The 19,788-nt window shown below is 47.8% G+C and overlaps 1 protein-coding gene across 2 annotated transcripts in view; it reads left to right on the plus strand.

Annotated features, from left to right (window-relative positions):
• Miga1 (mitoguardin 1) overlaps positions 1-19,788 on the plus strand; it is a 59,416-nt gene that overhangs the window by 679 nt on the left and 38,949 nt on the right. The window contains exons 1-7 of one of the 2 annotated variants that reach the window (XM_040751600.1): positions 1,045-1,212; positions 3,134-3,450; positions 5,777-5,954; positions 8,706-8,842; positions 10,925-11,051; positions 12,796-12,929; positions 13,808-13,931. In XM_040751600.1, the coding sequence (XP_040607534.1) occupies positions 3,352-3,450; positions 5,777-5,954; positions 8,706-8,842; positions 10,925-11,051; positions 12,796-12,929; positions 13,808-13,931 (799 nt within the window). In that variant the 5' untranslated portion in view covers positions 1,045-1,212; positions 3,134-3,351. Of the gene's footprint in view, positions 1-1,044; positions 1,213-3,133; positions 3,451-5,776; positions 5,955-8,705; positions 8,843-10,924; positions 11,052-12,795; positions 12,930-13,807; positions 13,932-19,788 lie in introns of those variants that run through there. The other variant, XM_040751599.1, reaches the window with a different exon arrangement.

The following is a 19,788-nucleotide window of genomic DNA, read 5'->3' on the forward strand; positions in this document are numbered from 1 at the left end:
TCCGGGGTGCAGGGACCCGGCTGCGGGGACCTTGAGCCGCTGCCCGGGGCTGGATGACGCCTGTCGCGGGCGCTGGCCTCTGCTGGCCCAGATCTCTGAGCTCCTACCCGCTCAGGGAGACGCCCCAGACGTCTTGTGTCTCTCGTGATGGCTTTTATTCAGTCAGCGTCCCACCCTGGAACCCACCAGACTGGTCGTGCGAAAACGAAACCCGGCTCCAGCTGGTGGCAATCCTCCTGCCCCGGCCTCCCAAGTGAGGGGAGCTCAGGTGTGACCACTGGACGTCTTGTTGTGAGCAGACCTCACCCGCTGTTCTCGTTAGCTGTCATTGTCAACAACGGTTTCCACTGCCTTGAAGGCATCTCAGAAAACCAGGGGAGTTGGTGCACGCCTGGGGGCGGGAGATGAGAGAGAGAGAGAGGGAGGGAAGGAGGGAGGGAGGGAGAGACAGAGACACAGATGGAGAGACAGAAAGAGACAGGGGGAGAGAGAAATAGAGAGAGACAGACAGACAGAGAGACAGGGGGAGAGAGAGACAGAGACAGAGATGGAGAGACAGAGAGAGACAGACAGACAGCGGGAGAGAGAGACAGAGAGAGAGACAGAGACAGGGGAGAGAGAGACAAAGACAGAGACACACACAGAGAAAGACACAAAGAGAAATAGACAGACACACACAGAGAGAGACAGAGAGACAGAGAGAGAGACAGAGACAGAGATGGAGAGACAAACAGAGAGACAGGGGGAGAGAGAGACAGAGATGGAGAGACAGACACAGGGGAGAGACAGACAGAGACAGACAGACAGACACAGAGAGAGAAACACAGACAGAGACAGAGACACAGAAGAGGGAGTTGTGTATATTTCATGCATTATGTCAACGTGGCTCAGTAGTGTAGATTTACTTCTTGCCTCCAGGGTCAGAGTTGTAGAATCAGGGGTTTTAGGACGTTTGAAACGAAAACTCCAAGCCAGTGTTTGGAATGGAAAGAATGAAGTAAATTTTTAGCGGTGCTTTAAGATTTCTTTTACAAATTTGAATAGTCACGAAACTGCTTTCGTGTTTTTTTTAACTACACTCCCGTAAGCAACTGAAACGCCAACTTTTGAAGTTTTTCTGGTCAGAAATGATTGCGTTTGGATTCAGCCTTGGTGGTGCTTCACGTTTTCCTTGGTGAAATGAAATGAGATATCTAGAATTCAAAAATAAAGGTTTGTCAAGAGACACATTTTTGTCACCAGACAATGGTTTTGGGTTTTGTTTTCCAACCCCCTAAGTGATGGGCGTTTTGCTCGCCTGTGTATTTGTCTGTGCTCGAGATACATGCAATGCCTTTGGGGTCCAGAAGAGGGCGTGCGATCCCCTGGGAATGGAGTTAAAAATGATTTGGGGCTACCACGTCAGTACTGAGAATCAGCAGCCCCCGGAAGAATAGCGGGTGCTCTTAACTACTGAACATGTCTTTATCCCAGACAGAGCATTTCTTAATTACAGTCGTGAGCTGATCTGTACTCTGTGAATGTATCTACTGTGTGCGAGTAGGTACACCAATAACATCAGAGAGCTGGTAACTCTGTAGAACCCAAACTCTAGACCAGTGGTTCTTAGCATGTGGATGGTGGGGACCCCTTTGCGGGGTTGAACAGTTCAGTTCCTTCACAGGGGTGGCCTAAGGCAGTGGGGAAACACAGATGTTTACTTTATGACATGTAACAGTAGCAGAATTGCTGTTATGTAGTAGCAATGGTTGGGGCGACAGGGGAGGAGGCGGGAATTTGTGGGCATAGATGTGAGTGCTTGTGTCTGTGAGTGTGTGTGTCTGTGAGTGTGTGTCTGTGAGTATGTGTGTCTGAGTGCCTGTGCCTGTGAGTGCCTGTGCCTGTGAGTGCCTGTGAGTGTGTGTGTCTGTGAGTGTGTGTGTCTGTGAGTGTGTGTCTATGAGTGTGTGTGTCTGAGTGCCTGTGCCTGTGAGTGCCTGTGAGTGTGTGTGTCTGTGAGTGTGTGTCTGTGAGTGTGTGTGTCTGAGTGCCTGTGCCTGTGAGTGCCTGTGAGTGTGTGTGTCTGTGAGTGTGTGTGTCTGTGAGTGTGTGTGTCTGTGAGTGTGTGTCTGTGTGTGTCTGTGAGTGCGTGTGCCTGTGAGTGTGTGTGCCTGTGAGTCTGTGTGCCTGTGAGTGTGTGTGCCTGTGAGTCTGTGTGCCTGTGAGTGTGTGTGCCTGAGTGCCTGTGAGTGTGTGTGTCTGTGAGTGTATGTGAGTGTGAGTGCCTGTGAGTGTGTGTGTCTGTGTGTGTGTATATGTGAGTGCGTGTGTCTGTGTGAGTGTGTGTGTCTGTGAGTGTGTGTGTCTGTGGAGGCCAGAGCCCGATGCTGAGAGTCGCCGTCCTTGGTTGATTTTTTTTTCATGGTGTTTCTCTGAGCCGGACCCTCTGAGAGGTCAGACCTAGAACCACCCCTCAGCTAGTCTTGTCAGCCCGCTTGCTCTGGGGATCCCTGCTCTCTCTGAATCTGAGACTAGAACCGCAGGCAACCCTCTGAACCCACCGAAGTTTACGTGGGTTCCCTGTGGCAAGTAGAAAAATTACAGTTGTGAAGCAGCAACGAAGATAGTCTTATGGTTGGGGGGTCCCCGCAGTATGAGGAGCTGTATTTAAGGGGGGTCGAGATCCGCTGCTCTAGAACGTGCTGCTCTAGAACGTGCGTGTCTCCCTGTCCTCTCCACATAGCCTTTTTAGGTTACCATACGAAAGTAAAGGGTTTCACCCATGGGATCCTCGTGTGTGTGTGTGTGTGTGTGTGTGTGTGTGTGTGTGTGTGTGTGTACTCACAGTGGCTTTTCAATCATTCTCACTGGTAAAACCTGTTGTTTTCTAAGGAATTGGGGATTTAAGCTACCCCATTTCCTTCACTGTTAGCCTTTTGGTTAACACCATAAACACAGCTCGTGTCCTTTGCTGTTTTGGTGACTGATAAATGCAGTTTTAGCTCCATTGCAATATCATGCATGCACAGCTAACTACAAAACGGATGGAGTTTCAGTATTTTATTATGTTTATTTATTAAGTGCTCTTGTGGGCTGGTTCTCTGATTTTTAACCAGAGTTTAACTTCTTTTTTTCTTTTTCTTTTTGGGGACAGGGCCTCATTATGTATCTCTGCCTGACCTGGAATTCTCCGTGTAGACCACGCTAATTCACGGAGATTGCCTGCTCCTCCCTCCCGAGATCTGGGATCAAGGGCATGAGCCACCACACCTGGCGAGATTTTAACTTTGCGTCTTTCATGGATGAAGCAACCAGAAATCCCTGTGGCTGATTAACCTCTGCGTCACTGAATTAAGAGCTGACCGAGCAGTCATGTCAGGAGAGTCGGTCAAGGAGTCACAGTTCTCCCTGAAGACGGCCGCCCTGAGGGTGTTTGATCTCCCTGTGTCTTGGTACTGTTCTCTCTCCCAGGTAAACAAAGAGGTGAATGGAATTTGAGGAATAGTGCGTTAATGTTGTTCTGTGTAATTCGGTTGCGATGGCTGAGGCTGTTTTGTTTGTGGTACTGGGAATCTGAACCCAGAGTTTGCTAAGCAGACAGACGGCCACTGAGCCACACTCCCAGCAGCCCCTGAGGATTTCACACAGCAGAGTCAAAATGCTAACGTAGCTAATACCTTCTTTTAAAAAGTTACTTTATGGAACCAGGCGGTGGTGGCGCACGCCTTTAATCCCAGCACTCAGGAGGCAGAGGCAGGAGGATCTCTGTGAGTTTGAGGCCAGGCTGGTCTACAGAGCAAGTGCCAGGATAGGCTCCAAAGCTACACAGAGAAACCCTGTCTCAAAAAAAATTATTTTGTGTACATGTAAAAATGCATATACATGTTTCATCATATATTTACATATTTCACATATAAATATGTTTCATTAAAATATATGTATATGTACTGCATTACTTTAAAAAGTCTTCCTTTCTTATCCAGGTATGGTGACATAAGCCTTTTAATCCTGTTATTCATCTTTTTTCTTTTTTATGACTCATATATTTTATTGAGCATAACATCTTCAAGATTTATCCACATGGTAGCCCACACTGGAATTTCCTTTTAATATGGAATATTCCGTTGTACAGCTATACGAATTCTTGCTTTCGTTTCCATCTGTCTGTGATCCCTTGGGTTGTTTCCATGTTTTGGACATCTTGAATAATGCTTCTATGATCACGGATGTCCGGATAATTTTTTTCACCAGTCACGGTGCCGTACACCTGTGATCTCAGCGCTCCAGAGGCAAAGGCAGGAGGACCAGCCTGGCCTACGAAGGGACTCCTGATTAAAAATTAAAAGAACGGGCAAAAACAGTGGGGTTGGGGAGGTGTCTCAGTCCAAGTATGCAGACCCACACGTGATCCCCAGAATCTAACATCAAGCAAACGGAAAAGCCAGGCACAGTAGGGACACGTGCTGCTTTCCAGTCCTTGGGGAGGTCTTAGTTCTGTGAGCCAGTCCATCTGGCCAGATGAGCGAGCTCCGGGTTCAGATCTTTCCAGAGTTATTTTTCAGAAGCAGAGTGTCTGGATCACACGGTCATTGTTGTCATTTTGAGGGTGAGCTGCCGGGCTTCCACAGCAGGGACACTGTTTCACGTCCCAACAGCCTTGCTAACGCTTGTGGTCTGGTTCCTCTGTGGGGGCCGTCCTACAGGAGGAGTGTGGTTTCCAGATCTTTCCTCTCGTCCTGTGGGTGGTATTCCGTGGTTAGTGTCTTTCACTCTAATTTGAAAATGCTTTTATGTGTGCGGGTGTTTTGCCTGTGTGTGTATGTATGTCTGGGCATTCTGTCTCCTTGGTCCATGGAGACCAGGAGAGGGCATTGGCAAAAAGTTGTGTGATTGTCCAGGTAGCAGTGTTCCAAAAATATTTTTAGCTACCTTTTTGCTTATTTATTTTTATCTTTTTTTGTTATTTTGTCTTTTTTTTTTTCTGAGCTGAGGACCTAACCCTGGGCCTTGCGCTTTCTAGACAAGCATGCTACCACTGAGCTAAATCCCCAGCCCCGTAAAAATATTTTTTAATTAGCTTATGAGTAAAATCACTTATTCTTGTAGTATTTAAAAACAAGTTAACTTCTGCTTGCTTAAAACTCCAGACATGTTTATAAAAACACGAGCTCAGTTTTAAAGTCTGATTTCATTGTTTCTGTAGTTAAAATCTTTATGATTCTTCACATAGAAGATTCAGGCTGTCAGAGATCCACCTGCCTCTGCCTCCCGAGTGCTGGGATCAAAGGCTAATAGTTGTTTGTAAAATATCAGTCGTTCGATTTTACCAATAAAGACTCGGGAGCCAGATGCTGGGGTGAAAGCGTGCCCGGTAGCTCAGAGAGGCAGAGAAAGCACCCAGCCCACCTTCCTCCTCAGGCGGGGTCCCGGATGTATGCAGTCTCAAAAAAGCCGCCTCAGACTGTATGTCCCATCCCTCCCTTCTATTTCCTGCCTGTCTCTCTATCCGTCCTCCCGACTCCTCTGACTATGGTTTTCTAATAATCCAGTGTTCACTTCCTACCAACCGGTTGCTTGTTCTTGACCTATGATGCACTTTGTTTAATCCTGCTTACAATAGTCAAACAGAAAGCTCTTGGATCAAAGGTGTGTCCTAAGGCTGAACCACACCACAACTAGAAGCAGGTCTTAATGCATTTTTGGGGCTCATAGTGTGACAAAATATCCTGCAACAACTATTTTTCGTTCTTATGCTTTCAGTGAAAAAAAATATGAGTTTTTTTTCAATCTTTTCCAGATCAAACTTTCACCGGTAGCTAAAAAGTTGTTTGTGGTAACGGCTGTGAGCGCTATCTCTGTAATTTTTTTTGCCCATCACTTTAAAAGAAGACGTGGGAAAAAGAAAGGAAAAATCCTTCCATGGGAACCAGAGCATCTCATACTTGAGCACGCTAAGAGAGCAGCATCGGACAAAGGTTTGTGGAGATTTCCAGATTAGGTCTATTGATCATGAGACACTGTGTATCACAGCCGGGGCGCCAGTCTGTAGGGTTAGCAAGGGCGGAGGAGAAAAGACAGGCATATTAAAGCCACTTAGGGCCCTGCTGCCCAGAAGTCATGACTGACTGTTATACATCTGTACAAGTACATCGGCGTACAAGTATATTCACTGAAAATTTGATGAGTATTGCAGTGGTGGCGCATGCCGTTAATCCAAGCACTGGGGTGGCAGAGGCAGGTGGATGTCTGTGAGTTCAAGGTCAGCCTGGTCTACAGAGCGAGTTCTAGGACAGCCAGAGCTGTTGTTACACAGAGAAGCCCTGCCTCGAAAAAGGAAGCAAATAAGTGTCAATAGTTTCTATGGTGAAATAAAGTTTCGGAGGCTGGAGAGACGGCGGCGCAGCGTTGAGCCTGAGAGCCATCTCCGCGCGCACATCTGCAGCTCCAAGGGTTTGCCAAGCACACCTCACTCACGTGCACACGCCCACACACAGATGCTTATACACATAATTTTAAAGCAATGTAAAGTTGTGTTCTAATGAACTGTGAAACCATGCTACATTCATAACCTGCTTTCCAAGGTTTTGATAACGTATGAGTATCATTCCAAGATTCTGAGTCAATAATGTGTGCTGTCATTTGTAAGACATAGTAATCAATTACATTTGTGCAAATACACTATAGCTGACTGAATTCTATCTCTGTTACCTTTATGATGTTCGTGATTTTTTTTTATTTATGAGGTTGGTTTTTTTTTTAACAGAGTCTTATGTAGCCCCAACTGGCCTTGACTTCATTATATTGTAGTCAGACTTTTCTGTCCCACCAGTTGCTCCCCAAATAGCCACACAGACACTTAATATTAACTGTAAATGCTCACCCAATAGCTCAGGCTCATTGCTAACTAGCTCTTACAACTTAAATGAACCCATTCTGTTAATCTGTGTGCTGCCCGGAGGCTCCTTTAACTCATCTATGAACTTTCCATCCTGCCTGCTCTGAGTCTCGTGGCCTCTCCCCTTGACTCCTCAGACTCCACCCTTCCTCCCAGCACTCTCTCTGCCCTGAAAATCCTGCCTAGCAATCAGCCAGTCAGCTCTTTATTAGCCAATTAGAGTAACAGTTATTCACAGTGAACAAAAGGGTTTATTCCACAGCACTGTATACTGAGGCTGGCTTTGAACTTTTGATCTTCTGGGCTGCAACCACCTAAGTGCTGGAATTATATAGGAGTACAACACCACGCCCAGCTTGTCCTGCATACATTCATGTATTTCCTAGGAATTATATAGGAGTGCAATACCACGCCCAGCTTGTCCTGCATCCGTTCGTCTGTTTCCTTATTATCAAAAGTTCTAGAATTGCTTCTTTAAAGGAAATGCGTCTTTTTAGTAAGAGATACGGTGCAAACCGCCGAGCTGTAGCAATAAAAATGATTCCCTGAGATGTCTCAGCAGGTAAAGGTGTCACTGCAAGCCTGACAGCCTGGGTTCCAAACCCCAGGACTCACGTGATAGAAAGAAAACGACCCTGGAAAGCTGTCCTCTGACCTCCTCATGATCAGTGTCGCACACGGGCCCATACACACACAACATTGATAGGAATGTAGTAATAATAATAATAATTCCTTGGGGTGGAGGGATGGCTCAGAGGTTAAGAGCACTGGCTGCTCTTCCAGGGGTCCTGAGTTCAATTCCCAGTAACCACATGGTGGCTCACAACCATATGATGAGATCTGGTGCCCTCTTCTGGCCTGCAGGGTTACATGCAGACAGAACACTGTATACATAAATAAATCTTTAAAAAAACAAAAACAGTAATTCCTTGATCAGACTAGATTTCTTAGTGTTTTACTGTTTCATGTATTTTATGGTTTTGTGATTTATTCATCGATGCACATAGGGAGTCACTGTTTGTTATTTACTGAGATTTTATTAGGTCTCAGACAAGCACTATATCCAGCATTTTATTTAATTTTTATAGCAGTCCTGTGAATGGCAGCTACAGTTCCATGTTCTCCTCATTTACGTATCTGAAACCCTAACAGATGAAGAAGTTACCGAGGTCGCATAGCATATGTGTACTGGGATTTAAAACCAGAAGGTCTAGCCTGTCACGCTGTGAGAAGCTGGACCAGTGTGTACTCTGCAGATAAGTGTGCAGGCAGGTGAAGGGATCAGCAGTGCACAGAGCCAAACACGCTTGTGGGGAAGCTGGACTTCAGGGGACACTGCTTACATGTTAAGCTGACAGCTCGTGAGGCAGTTACCAGTATTCTTACACTGACTGCCGCAAGCCGTTCAAAACCGTCCTGATCAGTCAGCTGGATGTTTTACTGTTATACATCTGGCGTTTTTATGTATAATGTACAAACATTAGAAATGTGTATTTTAATAACGTTGCACATTTCATAACTTTTTTTTAAAGATTTATTACATATACAGTGTTCTGCCTATATGCCAGAAGAGGGCACCAGATTGAATTGTAGATGGTTGTGAGCCACCATGTGGTTGCTGGGAATTGAACTCAGGACTCCTGGAAGTGCAGTCAGGTGCTCTTAACCTCTGAGCCATCTGTCCAGCCCCACATTTCATAACTTATGTGCTTGAATAAAATGTGTTTTAAAAAAATCAAGTGCTTTCTGAACGGATATAACTTGAATTTTTTTCCTGAAAGTTATTGCTGGAGTTGCTGACACTTTTGGTTTGGGTGTGTTTGTTTACCAGGTTCAAGTTGTTCCAGTAGTAGACAGAATTTGACCTTGTCCCTAAGTTCCACCAAGGACAAAGCATCGCAGTCTTACAACTACACCAATGGAGGACTTCTCAGCAAATACTCGGGTTCTGCCCAGAGCTTGGCCTCTGTAAGAAAAACATCCTTTATTATTCCTCTTTTTACGTTTGCTTGCATACCGTACTGCTTAAGTGTCGCATATCTGCTGCTCTTAGGAGGCAGTCTGCTTGCATCTGTTTCCTTTGCTGTCGGCCTCCAGTTTCACGGAGCAAGCGATACGGTCCGTTTGGTCCTTTAAGAATAGCTCTGATGGGGTAGTGCCGATTCAGAAGTAGGTGCCGGCATGCTTCTTCCTGGGCTGGATGTGATGACCACGCCTGTAATTCCAGCACTTGGATAAAGTGGGTCTCCCTGTGCTTCTGGGCTCAAGTCATCCTGTTGCCTCCTGCGTAGCTAGACTGCAGAGTCAGGGAGCGCCACTAAGCCCATTGCAAAGACGCTAAGATTTAAAGACTTGTGGCCCAGAAGGAACGCCTAGATTGGAGACTACACACTTGCAGTTGTGTGAGCCGAACAGCAGGGCACATGTGGCGCTCCTGTAGCCGTGGCTTCCTCCGCCTTGGGCATTTCTCTAATGAGTGCTGAAGCTGCTTTTCTTAACAGAGGCAGCTGCAGGGGTGAGCATTCAGCCAGTCACCTCTTGGCTCCTGCCCGGCCAGCCTGCCATTCCTCCACCAAGGCTGTTTGGCAGGGGTCTGCCTTTTAGACAGCAGGTTATGAATAACTCAGTCAGGGTCACAACACAGAAGACAGGAGGGATCTAGGTCCACAAAACTTCCAGACGGAGTCAAGGGAGCTGGAGAGATGGCTCAGTAGTGGAGAGTGTGTCCTGCTCTCCCAGAGGACCTGAGTTTGGGTCTCAGCACCTATGTTAAGTAACTCATAACCATTTGTAACTCCAGCTCTAGAGGATCCAACACACTCTCCTGACTTTCCTGGACAACTGGACTTAACTGCAAATAGTTCCATACAGGCACACATGTATATACATAATTACAAACAAAAATAAATCTTTTTTTTTCTTTGAGACAGGTTTCTCTGTGGCTTTGGAGCCTGCCCTGGAACTAGCTCTTGTAGACCAGGCTGGTCTCAAACTCACAGATATCCTCCTGCCTCTGCCTCCCAAGTGCTGGGATTAAAGGCGTCCTCTACCAACGCCCAGCCTACAAATAAAAATAAATCTTAAAAAATGAAATCTAAGCCAAGTGGTAGTGGTGGTCCACACCTTTAATTCCAGCACTCAGGGAACTCTGTGAGTTCGAGGTCAACCTGGTCTATAAAATGAGTTCCAGGACAGCCAGGACTACACAGAGACACCCTGTCTTTTCTTTTCTTTCTTTCTTTCTTTTTTTTTTTGTAAAGATTTATTTATTATGTACCCACTTCTCTGCCTGCATGTCAGAAGAGGGCACCAGATCTCATTACAGGCGGTTGTGAGCTACCATGTGGTTGCTGGGAATTGAACTCAGGACCTCTGGAAGAGCAGCCAGTCCATCTGAGCAATCTCTCCAGCCCCAAGACCCCCTGTCTTGAAAAAAACAGAAAAGAAAAAAATGAAATTTAAAGTTGTGACAAGAGATGTTTTAAAAATGACTTCCTTTTCTTAAAATTTGAGAAATTATGGGAATGGAAGTTCTGTTGAACTTGTAGGAGGAGTTTTTACTATGGGAAGGATGCTGAACTCATCATAAATTAGTTTATGATGTCACCAGAAAAGCCAAATTAGAATAGAGTCAGAATTCTCTCTTCAGGTGGAACCTACCTGGACTATAATTACAGAGCATATGTAAATAGTCGGTAAATACCACAGCGGGTTTGGTATGTATCTCAGGAGAGTGCTGACCCAGCATGCCAGAAGCCCTGGGTTCCATCCCTGACCCTGCATAAAAACCAGGTACAGGGGCATGTACCGGTAATCCCAGCACTCGGGAATAGAGGCCGAAGGATGAAACATTCAGGGTCCTCGTTGGCTATATAGGAGACCGTGTGTGTGTGTGTGTGTGTGTGTGTGTGTGTGTGTGTGTGTGAGTGTGTGTGTGAGTGTGTGTGTAAGCACACCTGGGAGTGTTTGAGCACTTGTGTGAGCGTGCACACGCTTGTGCGAGCATGCGCGTGTGAGACAGTGATCCGCTGTGCTTGGTCTTCATTTCAGGTCCAGAGTGTCAACTCCTGTCATAGCTGTGCCTGTGGAAATTCTAACTCCTGGGACAAAGCAGATGAGGATGACATCAAACTCGTCAACATTCCTGTGACCACGCCTGAGAACTTGTACTTGATGGGTGGGTATAGTATTTCAGAGTTCTAAGATACTGTGCTCAGGTTTAATTTGAAGATAGAAGGGAAGTAAGTTGGGTCTGGGGAGGTTCCCAGTGGCAAAGAGCTAGGCTGGCATGTGAGTGTCCTGGGTTTGATCCTCAGCACTGTGGGGAAAATAAAAACAAAAACAGTGATTTCTTCTACAAGAATCGACTGTAATTTTAAAATGACCCGTGTCAGCTGAATCTGTGTTATATAACGTAGTCAACTGCACTAGGTTCTTGAGAGTGATATAATAAATTGCCATAAACCCAGAGACTTAAAAAAAACAAACAAACAGCAATCAGGTGGTTGGAGAGACGGCTCAGCTGTTACGAGCGCTGACTGTTCTTCCAGAGGACCCGGGTTCAATTCCCAGCACCCACATGGCAGCTCACTGTCTGTAACTCCTGTTCCAGGGTGTCTGACACCCTCACACAGACATACATTCAGGCAAAACAGCAGCGTACATAAAAATAAATCTAAAAAAAATTAAAAAACAAAGAACAGACAGCGGTTAGTGCACTCAGAGTTCTGGAGCCAGAGGTCCAAAATCTTAGACCTTTGGGAGAATGTAGTTCTTCTCTCGCCCGGTGTTCGTGGCTCCCAGCATTCCTCGGGCCTGTGGCAACATCCCTCTTCCTCTACACTGCTCTTCATGTTACACTCCCGTCCGTGTGTCCATCTGCCCAAACCTCTCCATTATGCTTGTAATTTGACTTACAAGCCTCTTGGGGGCGCCCTGATCCTAACCACATCTCCAAAGACCCTTGCTCATGAGAGAACCCGGGTTCCAGACACAAAGACCTGATGTTTTGGGATGCCAACCCGCTCTACTCTGTTGACCTTGGCTGCTGAGGTTATCAGAATCTGATTTACTCGGTCTCTTCTGTCTGGATACCGCTTGTGTTCTATACCCAGAAAAACCATTAAGTCAGAAGAAAACCGGTATCTAAGACCTGGGTACCCCTCTTGACTTCATAAGCATGACTGGCTTGGGAGCTGGCTGTCGGGTGGGGGCCAGCGGCACCCGATGGGAATCGGTCATGCTCCTCTCCTTATGTCAGGATGCATTCCCCTCAGTAGACGTTCATGCTGGATAGAAAATGCTGTCTGCTTCCAAGTGTTTTCCCACTCATCTTCCCTGTCCCTGTCATAGCTACTTCTGGAGAGAGGAATTGAACCCAGGTCGTGGAGTCACTGCTCCAATCGCCAGTTTCTCGATATATACCTGTGGCTGTCCTGGAACTCACTCGGTAGTGAGATCAGGCTGGCCTCGAACTCAGATCCCAAGTGCTGGGCTTGAAGGCGTGCCCCGCTACAGCACACTGGTTCATGACACATTAATTCAGCCTCAGAAAAGTTCTCATGACATGGCCAAAGAGTGACTGGATTCTATTGTCCGGATATAAACTCAACAGCCCCTTGCGCAGTTCCCAACAGAGTCCTGGTTCCTTTCTGAAACCGCATGAGCCTGCTTCCATTGGCCACATTTTTCTGCATCCTGGTCTCCCACACTTCCTCCACAATGGCCCACTAAGCTCTGCTTAGAGCAGGGCATCTCAGCCTGTAGCCATAAACACATTCCCCTGCAAGCCTAACCGTATTTGTCACAGCAACAATGACTCCCTGCGTGTGGTTTTCCTTTCGCTGTCTGTTTTCCTTATTTTACACGTTGAGGAAACATGGTTTTTGCTCACCTACAGTCACTCCGCTCTTAATTTTTAGGGATGGAATTGTTTGAAGAGGCGCTGCGTCGATGGGAGCAGGCCCTGACCTTTCGCAGTAGACAGGCTGAAGAGGAAGCCTGCAGCTCCGTTAAGCTGGGAGCCGGAGACGCCATTGCTGAAGAAAGTGTGGACGTAAGGATGGTTTGTTTCCAATTATGGGGAGAGCCTCTTTCTGGGCAGTTAATACAGGCTTGCTTTCGCAGCTTGGGTCTCCATGAGAGACTTGTGGGGTTGGGTTTGGTTTGGTTTTGATTTGAGAGAGGATCTCACCGTAGAGCCCCTGCTGGCTTAGGACTCTTAGTAGACCAGGCTGGTCTGAAACACTGAGCTTGTCATCCTCTGCTTCCCCAGTGCTGGGATGGTGTCCAGCATGAGTGACTTCTTGCTGGGCATTTTCTATCCAAGCTTTTAAGCACTTTCGGTTTTTTAAAAATGTTTTAAATACAGTTAGTGTTTTCTCTGCTACGTGTGTGCCAACTGCCTGCAGAGGTCAGGCTTGGGTGTTGGGTCTCAGGGACTAGAGTTGCAGACAGCTGTGAACCTGCCAGGCAGGTGCTGGGACTCAAACCCAGGTCCTCTGCAAAAGCACTAAGCGCTCTCAACTGCTGAGCCAGCTCTCCAGCTCCAAACCTCCAAACCTCCTTCTGTAGAAGCAGAAGATGCAATTAATTTCTATTTGTGTGATACAGAGGTAAACCGGGGTCTTTTGGAGCAGATTGCAGAATGAGACGCCCAGGATAAATCTAACTTAGCAAACCCTCATGTATGCTTGTCTAAAAAGTCCTAGTCTACGTCAATGGTCAGACAGGACCCAGGTCTTCCTTTCTGTTACAAAAACAATAGGGCTGGCTGAAATGTTATGATTAGGTACGGCTGCCCGTACCCGTGATACCAGCACCCGCTCTGTCTACACACCAAGTTTCTCTTGAGAAGTCACGTTTCTGTGTTTAGAGTGTTAACATTGAATGTAATAGCTGCTGCGTGTTACCGTTATTCTTCTGTCTTTGTAGGACATAATTAGCACGGAATTCATCCACAAACTGGAGGCTCTGCTACAAAGGGCCTATCGTCTCCAGGAGGAGTTTGAAGCTACCCTTGGGGGATCTGACCCTAACTCCCTTGCAAACGATACAGGTAAGGTTGGTGTTTCTGTGGTTTTCTGAAACCTGTGGGATTTTTCTTTCATGTGTTGGAGTCATATTATTCAGTTAGAAATGCTTTATGAAATGCCCAAGGAGAAAAAGAAGTGTCTGCTGTCACCCTAGCTGACCAGAGTTCATAAACCAGGCTGGTCTTGGAGCTGGGAGGAGCCTACTTCAGCCTCCCAGGCACCGAGGGGCAGGGCCAGGGTAAAGGCTTGAGAAGGTTGCATGAATGAGGTTTGGAAGAAAGGACTGATTTAACATTGTTCCTTTCCGTAAATTCCTCTTAAGACGGAAATAAGCGAACGAGGGCTGGGGCTGCAGAGACGGTCTAGCGGTAGAGAGCACTTGCTGCTCTTGTAGAGAACTCAGTGTTCATCCCTAGCACCCACACGGCAGCTCACGGCCTCCGTCATGGGGCCCCAACACCATGCTCTGACCTTTTTAAGTGCCAGTCATGTACGGGTGCCCAGACACACATTTAGGCAATCCACTCATACACATGAAGGAAAAATAAAATGTTTTCCAAAAGACTGAAATGAGACAAAATTATGTTATGTGTTTCACTTGGTTTGGTTTTGTTGTTCTTGTTATTCCTTGTTTGGTTTTTTTGGGGGGGGAGGGGCAGGGTCTCTACATAGCCCTGGCTCTCCTGGAACTCACTATGTAGACCAGTCTGGCTTGAAATTCACAGAGATCAGCCTGCCTCTGTTCTCAAGTCCTGGGGGGGGAAAATATTTTTAAGTAGTTTAGGTCATGATCTGCTTGTATCTTCTCTATGGTCCTAACTACTTTGGTACACTGAGGCAGGAGGGTTGCTTGAGCCTATGATAACCACCTAGCGTGCTAGCTTCCGGGTGCCCGGATCGTTCCTGGACACTCTGTGGGGCGCGCTTTCTTCTCCGAGGCAAGCTCCGCTGTCCGTGAAAACTGTGATGTCATTCAGAACAAGTACCCCAGCACCCAGGAAGCTAAGGCAGGAGAGTGACATCGAGGCCAGCTGACCAGTGCCAGTCTCCAGCAAGGCACCTGGGGCGCACAGCAGTGTAAGGACCCAGTCTGATAGAGACCTGAACCAGAAGGGTCCTAAGGAAGCCCCGTGTGGAATCACCCTTATTCCCGGTGAGAAAAGGAGGGGCCAAGCGCAACAGTTCATGTTCTTTTTGTTTTGTTTTTTGTTTTTTCGAGTGTCCTCCCCTGTCAGGTTCTCAAGGCTGCAGGGCACAGTTCACATGTTTTGTGGAAATAATTCTTTTATCTGTCCTCCTGTCTTACGTTTCTCTTTTATGTGTACGTGGGGAATTTTGCCCACACGTATGTCTGTGCACCATATGTGTATGCCTGGTGCCCCAGGAGACCAGGAGAGGGTGTTGGGTCCCCTGGATGGAGACACGGGAAGTTGTGGGCCACCACGTGGGTGCTGGGAATGGATCCTGAGCTCCCAGCCTCTGAACCATCTCCCCAGCCCCCCACTTTGTCTTTTGAGGCAGGGTTTCCCCATATAACCCCTTGGTGTTCTGACTCTCACTACGTAGACCCCAAACAGCCAGGGGTTCCTTGTCTCTCCTGAGTGCTTAGACAATGGGTATCGGTGGCGCGAGGCTTGTGGAAAGAAAACCTGTCCGGATTTAACCCTGGCACAAAAGAGAAAAGCTGATCTGCCTACCCCAGGTAGACTGTGTTGGAAGCGTGGGCTTTCAGACCTGCTCCAACGCGTTGCCCTTGGTCTCTGTCTGTGTAATAGCCGAAAGCCCACAGGATTTCACTCGCGGATCCATATCCCACCACCATCATCAATTAGCACTTGCCCAAGACTCAGGAGCCGCATCTGCCAAAGGGACACGCAACGTCTGTGTTTTATGTGAACTCCAAGGCTAGCCATGGCGTTCTAGGACAGGGTGACGGTGACTGCGAGGTGCTTTGGAACTTAGGGGCTCTCAGAACGATAACCATTTTGCCTTTAGAGTCTTAGCCTCGCGTTCTGGGGGAGGAAGTGGAAGGGTTGGGTGTGTCCCGGGCTACTTAGCTGAGGACAGCCTTGACCGGCCTTGACAGGAGGCTGCCTCTGTCTCCTACGTGGTTTGCACTACTGTGCCTGGCCTCTGCGGGGCTGGAGATTGCACGAGGGGCATTGTGCATGTGAGGACATCGCCTTCCACTGACCTACACCCCTTGTAGATTTTGTTTGGCTTACCTTTTGTTTACTTATTTATTTGTTCTGAGGTAGGGTTTCACATAGGCCAGGAGTTACCATGTTTTGGTCCACTTGCCTGATCCTAAATGTGACAGCTCTAAGTTAATCTTTAAAATTTCTGGCACTTGCTTTTATGGGGACCAAGACCTCACTGCGTCACCCAGGATAGTCTTAAATTCTTGGCCTAAGCCTTTTGAATAGCCGAGACCCACACCAGCGTTGGAAGGAGAAGGCACTCCATGCATCAGCTTGAGCTAGAAGTTCTGACTATTCTGGTGATAGACACTGGAGGTTATTTTATTTCATCAACTCCCGAAACGTTGCTAGTGCTGAGCTAGGGTTAGCTAAATTTCCACACCCTGGATTTGCTCCCCGTGAGCCTGCATTTGTTTCTAGAGTTTAGATGTGGCATTTGTTTTTCTCACTAAACTGTCAGCTCTGGATTCTTCTGAACTGCCGAAGGGATTACAGACCTAGACTTGTTATCTATGGTCATATTACTCACCCCACATCACTCTGCACGTTGGTAAGCTCCGGATAGTCGTCAGCTCTGCCCTGAAACCTTTGTGGACGGTCTAAAATGGACAGAGAGAGTGGAGGCGCAAAGCTTTCAGCTTTCTTTGGGTCACCGAGAAGCCTTGTTTTGTTTAGCTGTCTGAGACACAGCCTCACTGTGTAGCCCTGGCTGGCCTGAAGCTTGCCATTTAGACCGGGGCAGACATGAACCCGCAGAGCTCCAGGTGCTGTGCTTCTAGAGTGCTGGATTTAGTGAACGAACCACACAGCAGCAGGTCACAGAGAACCCCAAAGGTCAGCCAGCCACATGACTCCCTGCTGCCACACCTGACACCCCAAATTCAGCCCCCAGGATCCACACCTACAAGTTTCCCATGACCCCCACACCAACCCGGTCAGTCCAGAAAACTACCGTAATTAAATTACTGTTTTCCTTCCCCACTTTCCCTTCACTTCCAGCTTTCTTGCAATTTGAGGCTTTTAAAAACCATAAGATTGTTAGATGAAGATTTTAACCTTTGCCAAACAGTGTTTGCAAATTAAAAAAAAAGAGCCTTGGAAGCCAAATTTCAGCTTCAGGTGACGTCTACCTTTCCTAACGGCAGTCTCTGTTGTCTCCCGTGCTGCCTAGTTCTGAATCACCCTGGAAGTCTGAGACAGACACACTAAGCCAGTCAATCGATCAATCGATCGATCGGTGCAATTCTTTAAAAGGTGGAGTTTAGAACAAACCTTCAGACTTCTTGAGACATTTTGTCCTTAATGCCTGTGTTTGCTTGCATGCATGTCTCTTTGCGTGCCATGAGTGTGCCTGGCTCCCGCAGAGGGCAGAGGAGGATGTCAGATACCCCGGAACTGGGGTCGTGAGCCCCGGACCCTCGGGAGGAGCTGCAGGCGCTCTCGGCTGCTGAGCCATCTTTCTCGCCCCCCTTCCCCCGTATTTCTAGACTCTTGTGTGCTAACCTCTTACTCCTCAAGTAGACAGTGTCTGTTACAAACAGATGAAATGGAGGTTCGAGTTAGTTTGAGTTAGTGCCCCACTCCCAGGAGGCTTATGGTCCATGTGCTGTTGAAGTCGCTAGGGGGCAGCACATCTCGTCTCCCGTTGAGAGACCAATGACTCAGATGCTGTTCTGTGCTGCTGCCTGAACTGAGCTAATTTTAAAGCCAACACTTGTGGCACATTTTGCACGCACCTGCCACTGTAACTCAGAGGGGGGGGGGTATAAAAAACCCTTGACATTCACAAAACACTGGAAATAATAGTGGAAATTTACACGGCTGTGTAAGCGCTGCTACCAATAGTGTCTAGATGTTTCGGACTGTGTTTATTCACAGTTTCCGTTTTTTTCAGATTACTAGCAATGGTGACTTTGTAATCTAAGGTCTCCCTGTATATCCAGTGCTGGCTTTTAATTCATTGTTTTGTTTTGTTTCTCAAGCTGGCTTCTAGGTCACAATCCTCCTGCCTCCGTCTCCCAAACGCTTCAGTTACAAGTGTGCGCGCCACAATGTCTGGCTAGCTATTACAATTTTTCATTTGTTTGATTTTTCAAAGTGAGGTTTCTCTGTCCTGGAGCTCGCTCTTGTGGACCAGGCTGGTCTCGAACTCACAGAGATCCGCCTGCCTCTGCCTCCCGAGTGCTGGGATTAAGGATGTGCGCCACCACCAGCAACTCTCTCTCTTGTTTCATACGTGGACACCCAGGATCCAGAGGAAGGTCCCATGCTTGTGTGGCAAGCGCTTCATTCACTCACGCTTTCTTTCCTGATCTTGGGGTTTGGGAGGGCCTCCAGAGGGGCTTGTCTCCCGTGTACCACACGTCTTGTTAGCAGTTTTAGATCTACCTAGAGGTGGTGGAAGGAGCTCTGTGCTTCATAACCAGCCTTGGACCCCACCTCCTGTTTCCTACACTAATTTTAAGAAATGGAAAGCACTGCCGGGCGGTGGTGGCGCACGCCTTTAATCCCAGCACTCGGGGCCCAGAGGCAGGCGGATCTCTGTGAGTTCGAGGCCAGGCTGGTCTACAGAGTGAGTTCCAGGACAGCTTCCAAAACAATACAGAGAACCCTGTCTGGAAAACCCAGGAAAGAAAGTAAGGCAGGGAGGCAGGGAGGGAAGTCCCCCAGCTGTCCCTCTTTAGAGTCTGCAGCACCACGTGCATGAGGGAGGAATGACTGAGCTTTGCCCCTCCTCCACAGGTCATATGAGATGGAAGAGGTTGGACATAGCCGATACACATGAAGACAAGTTAAGCACATGAGAGGAACAAACACCCTAAATGGTATTTACCCCACAGAAGGGCCACGCCCCTAGGCAGATGCTTTCACTGCTAGGACAGCCTCTTTCCAAGCTCGGAAAGGCTCAGGCTTTCTTTTCACCTTTCCGATATTGGCTACATAGTAAACTTTCTCTATATATAGTGCTCTGGACACCCTCCCTCCCTCCTCCCCTCTCCCTCTCTCCCTCCCTCCCTCTCTCTCTGTCTCTCTCTCTCCCCCCCCTCTGTCTCTGTCTCCCTCTCCCTCTCTCTCTCCCTCCCTCTGTCTCTCTCTGTCTCTCAGTCTCTGTCTCTGTCTCCCTCTCCCCCTCTCTCTCTCCCTCTCCCTCCCTCTCCCCCTCCCTCTCTTTCTCTGTCTCCTTCTCCTTCTCTCTCCCTCCCTCCCTCTCCCTCTCCCTCCCCCCCTCCTCTCTATGGTACTGGACACCCCCCCTGCACTTGTCTGAGGACTCCTCCACATACAGCTAGCTGCTCACAGACTTCCCATGAAAGCATGCCTACATTTTGACTCCCAGAGCAGAAAACTTGCCCGTTTTCCTTGTATCCCTCTCCGCACCACTGGCTGTTGCCAAGACCTCCAGCCCGCCTGCCTTGTTTTTCTCTCAAACCCCAGCAAACTTGTCCATTTTCTTTCCTCTTTAAAACGATTTATTGACTCCTGCTTTACCAACAGATTCATCTCCCCCGACTCTTGAATGGTATTGGTTTTTAAACCGCCTTTCGTATAAGCTGGGTTGTACCGCGTGGCGAGGCTTCCTGTAACTTCCTGCTGGACAGGAGGTCGGAGGAGAGAAAGTTCTGCCAGCCTTACCCATGCAGCTGTTGAGACCCCTGTCACAGCCTTGGTGGTGCCCACC

The sequence above is a fragment of the Mesocricetus auratus genome, unplaced genomic scaffold (genome assembly GCF_017639785.1).
Source record: "Mesocricetus auratus isolate SY011 unplaced genomic scaffold, BCM_Maur_2.0 Super-Scaffold_100009, whole genome shotgun sequence".
Taxonomy (NCBI): domain Eukaryota; kingdom Metazoa; phylum Chordata; class Mammalia; order Rodentia; family Cricetidae; genus Mesocricetus; species Mesocricetus auratus.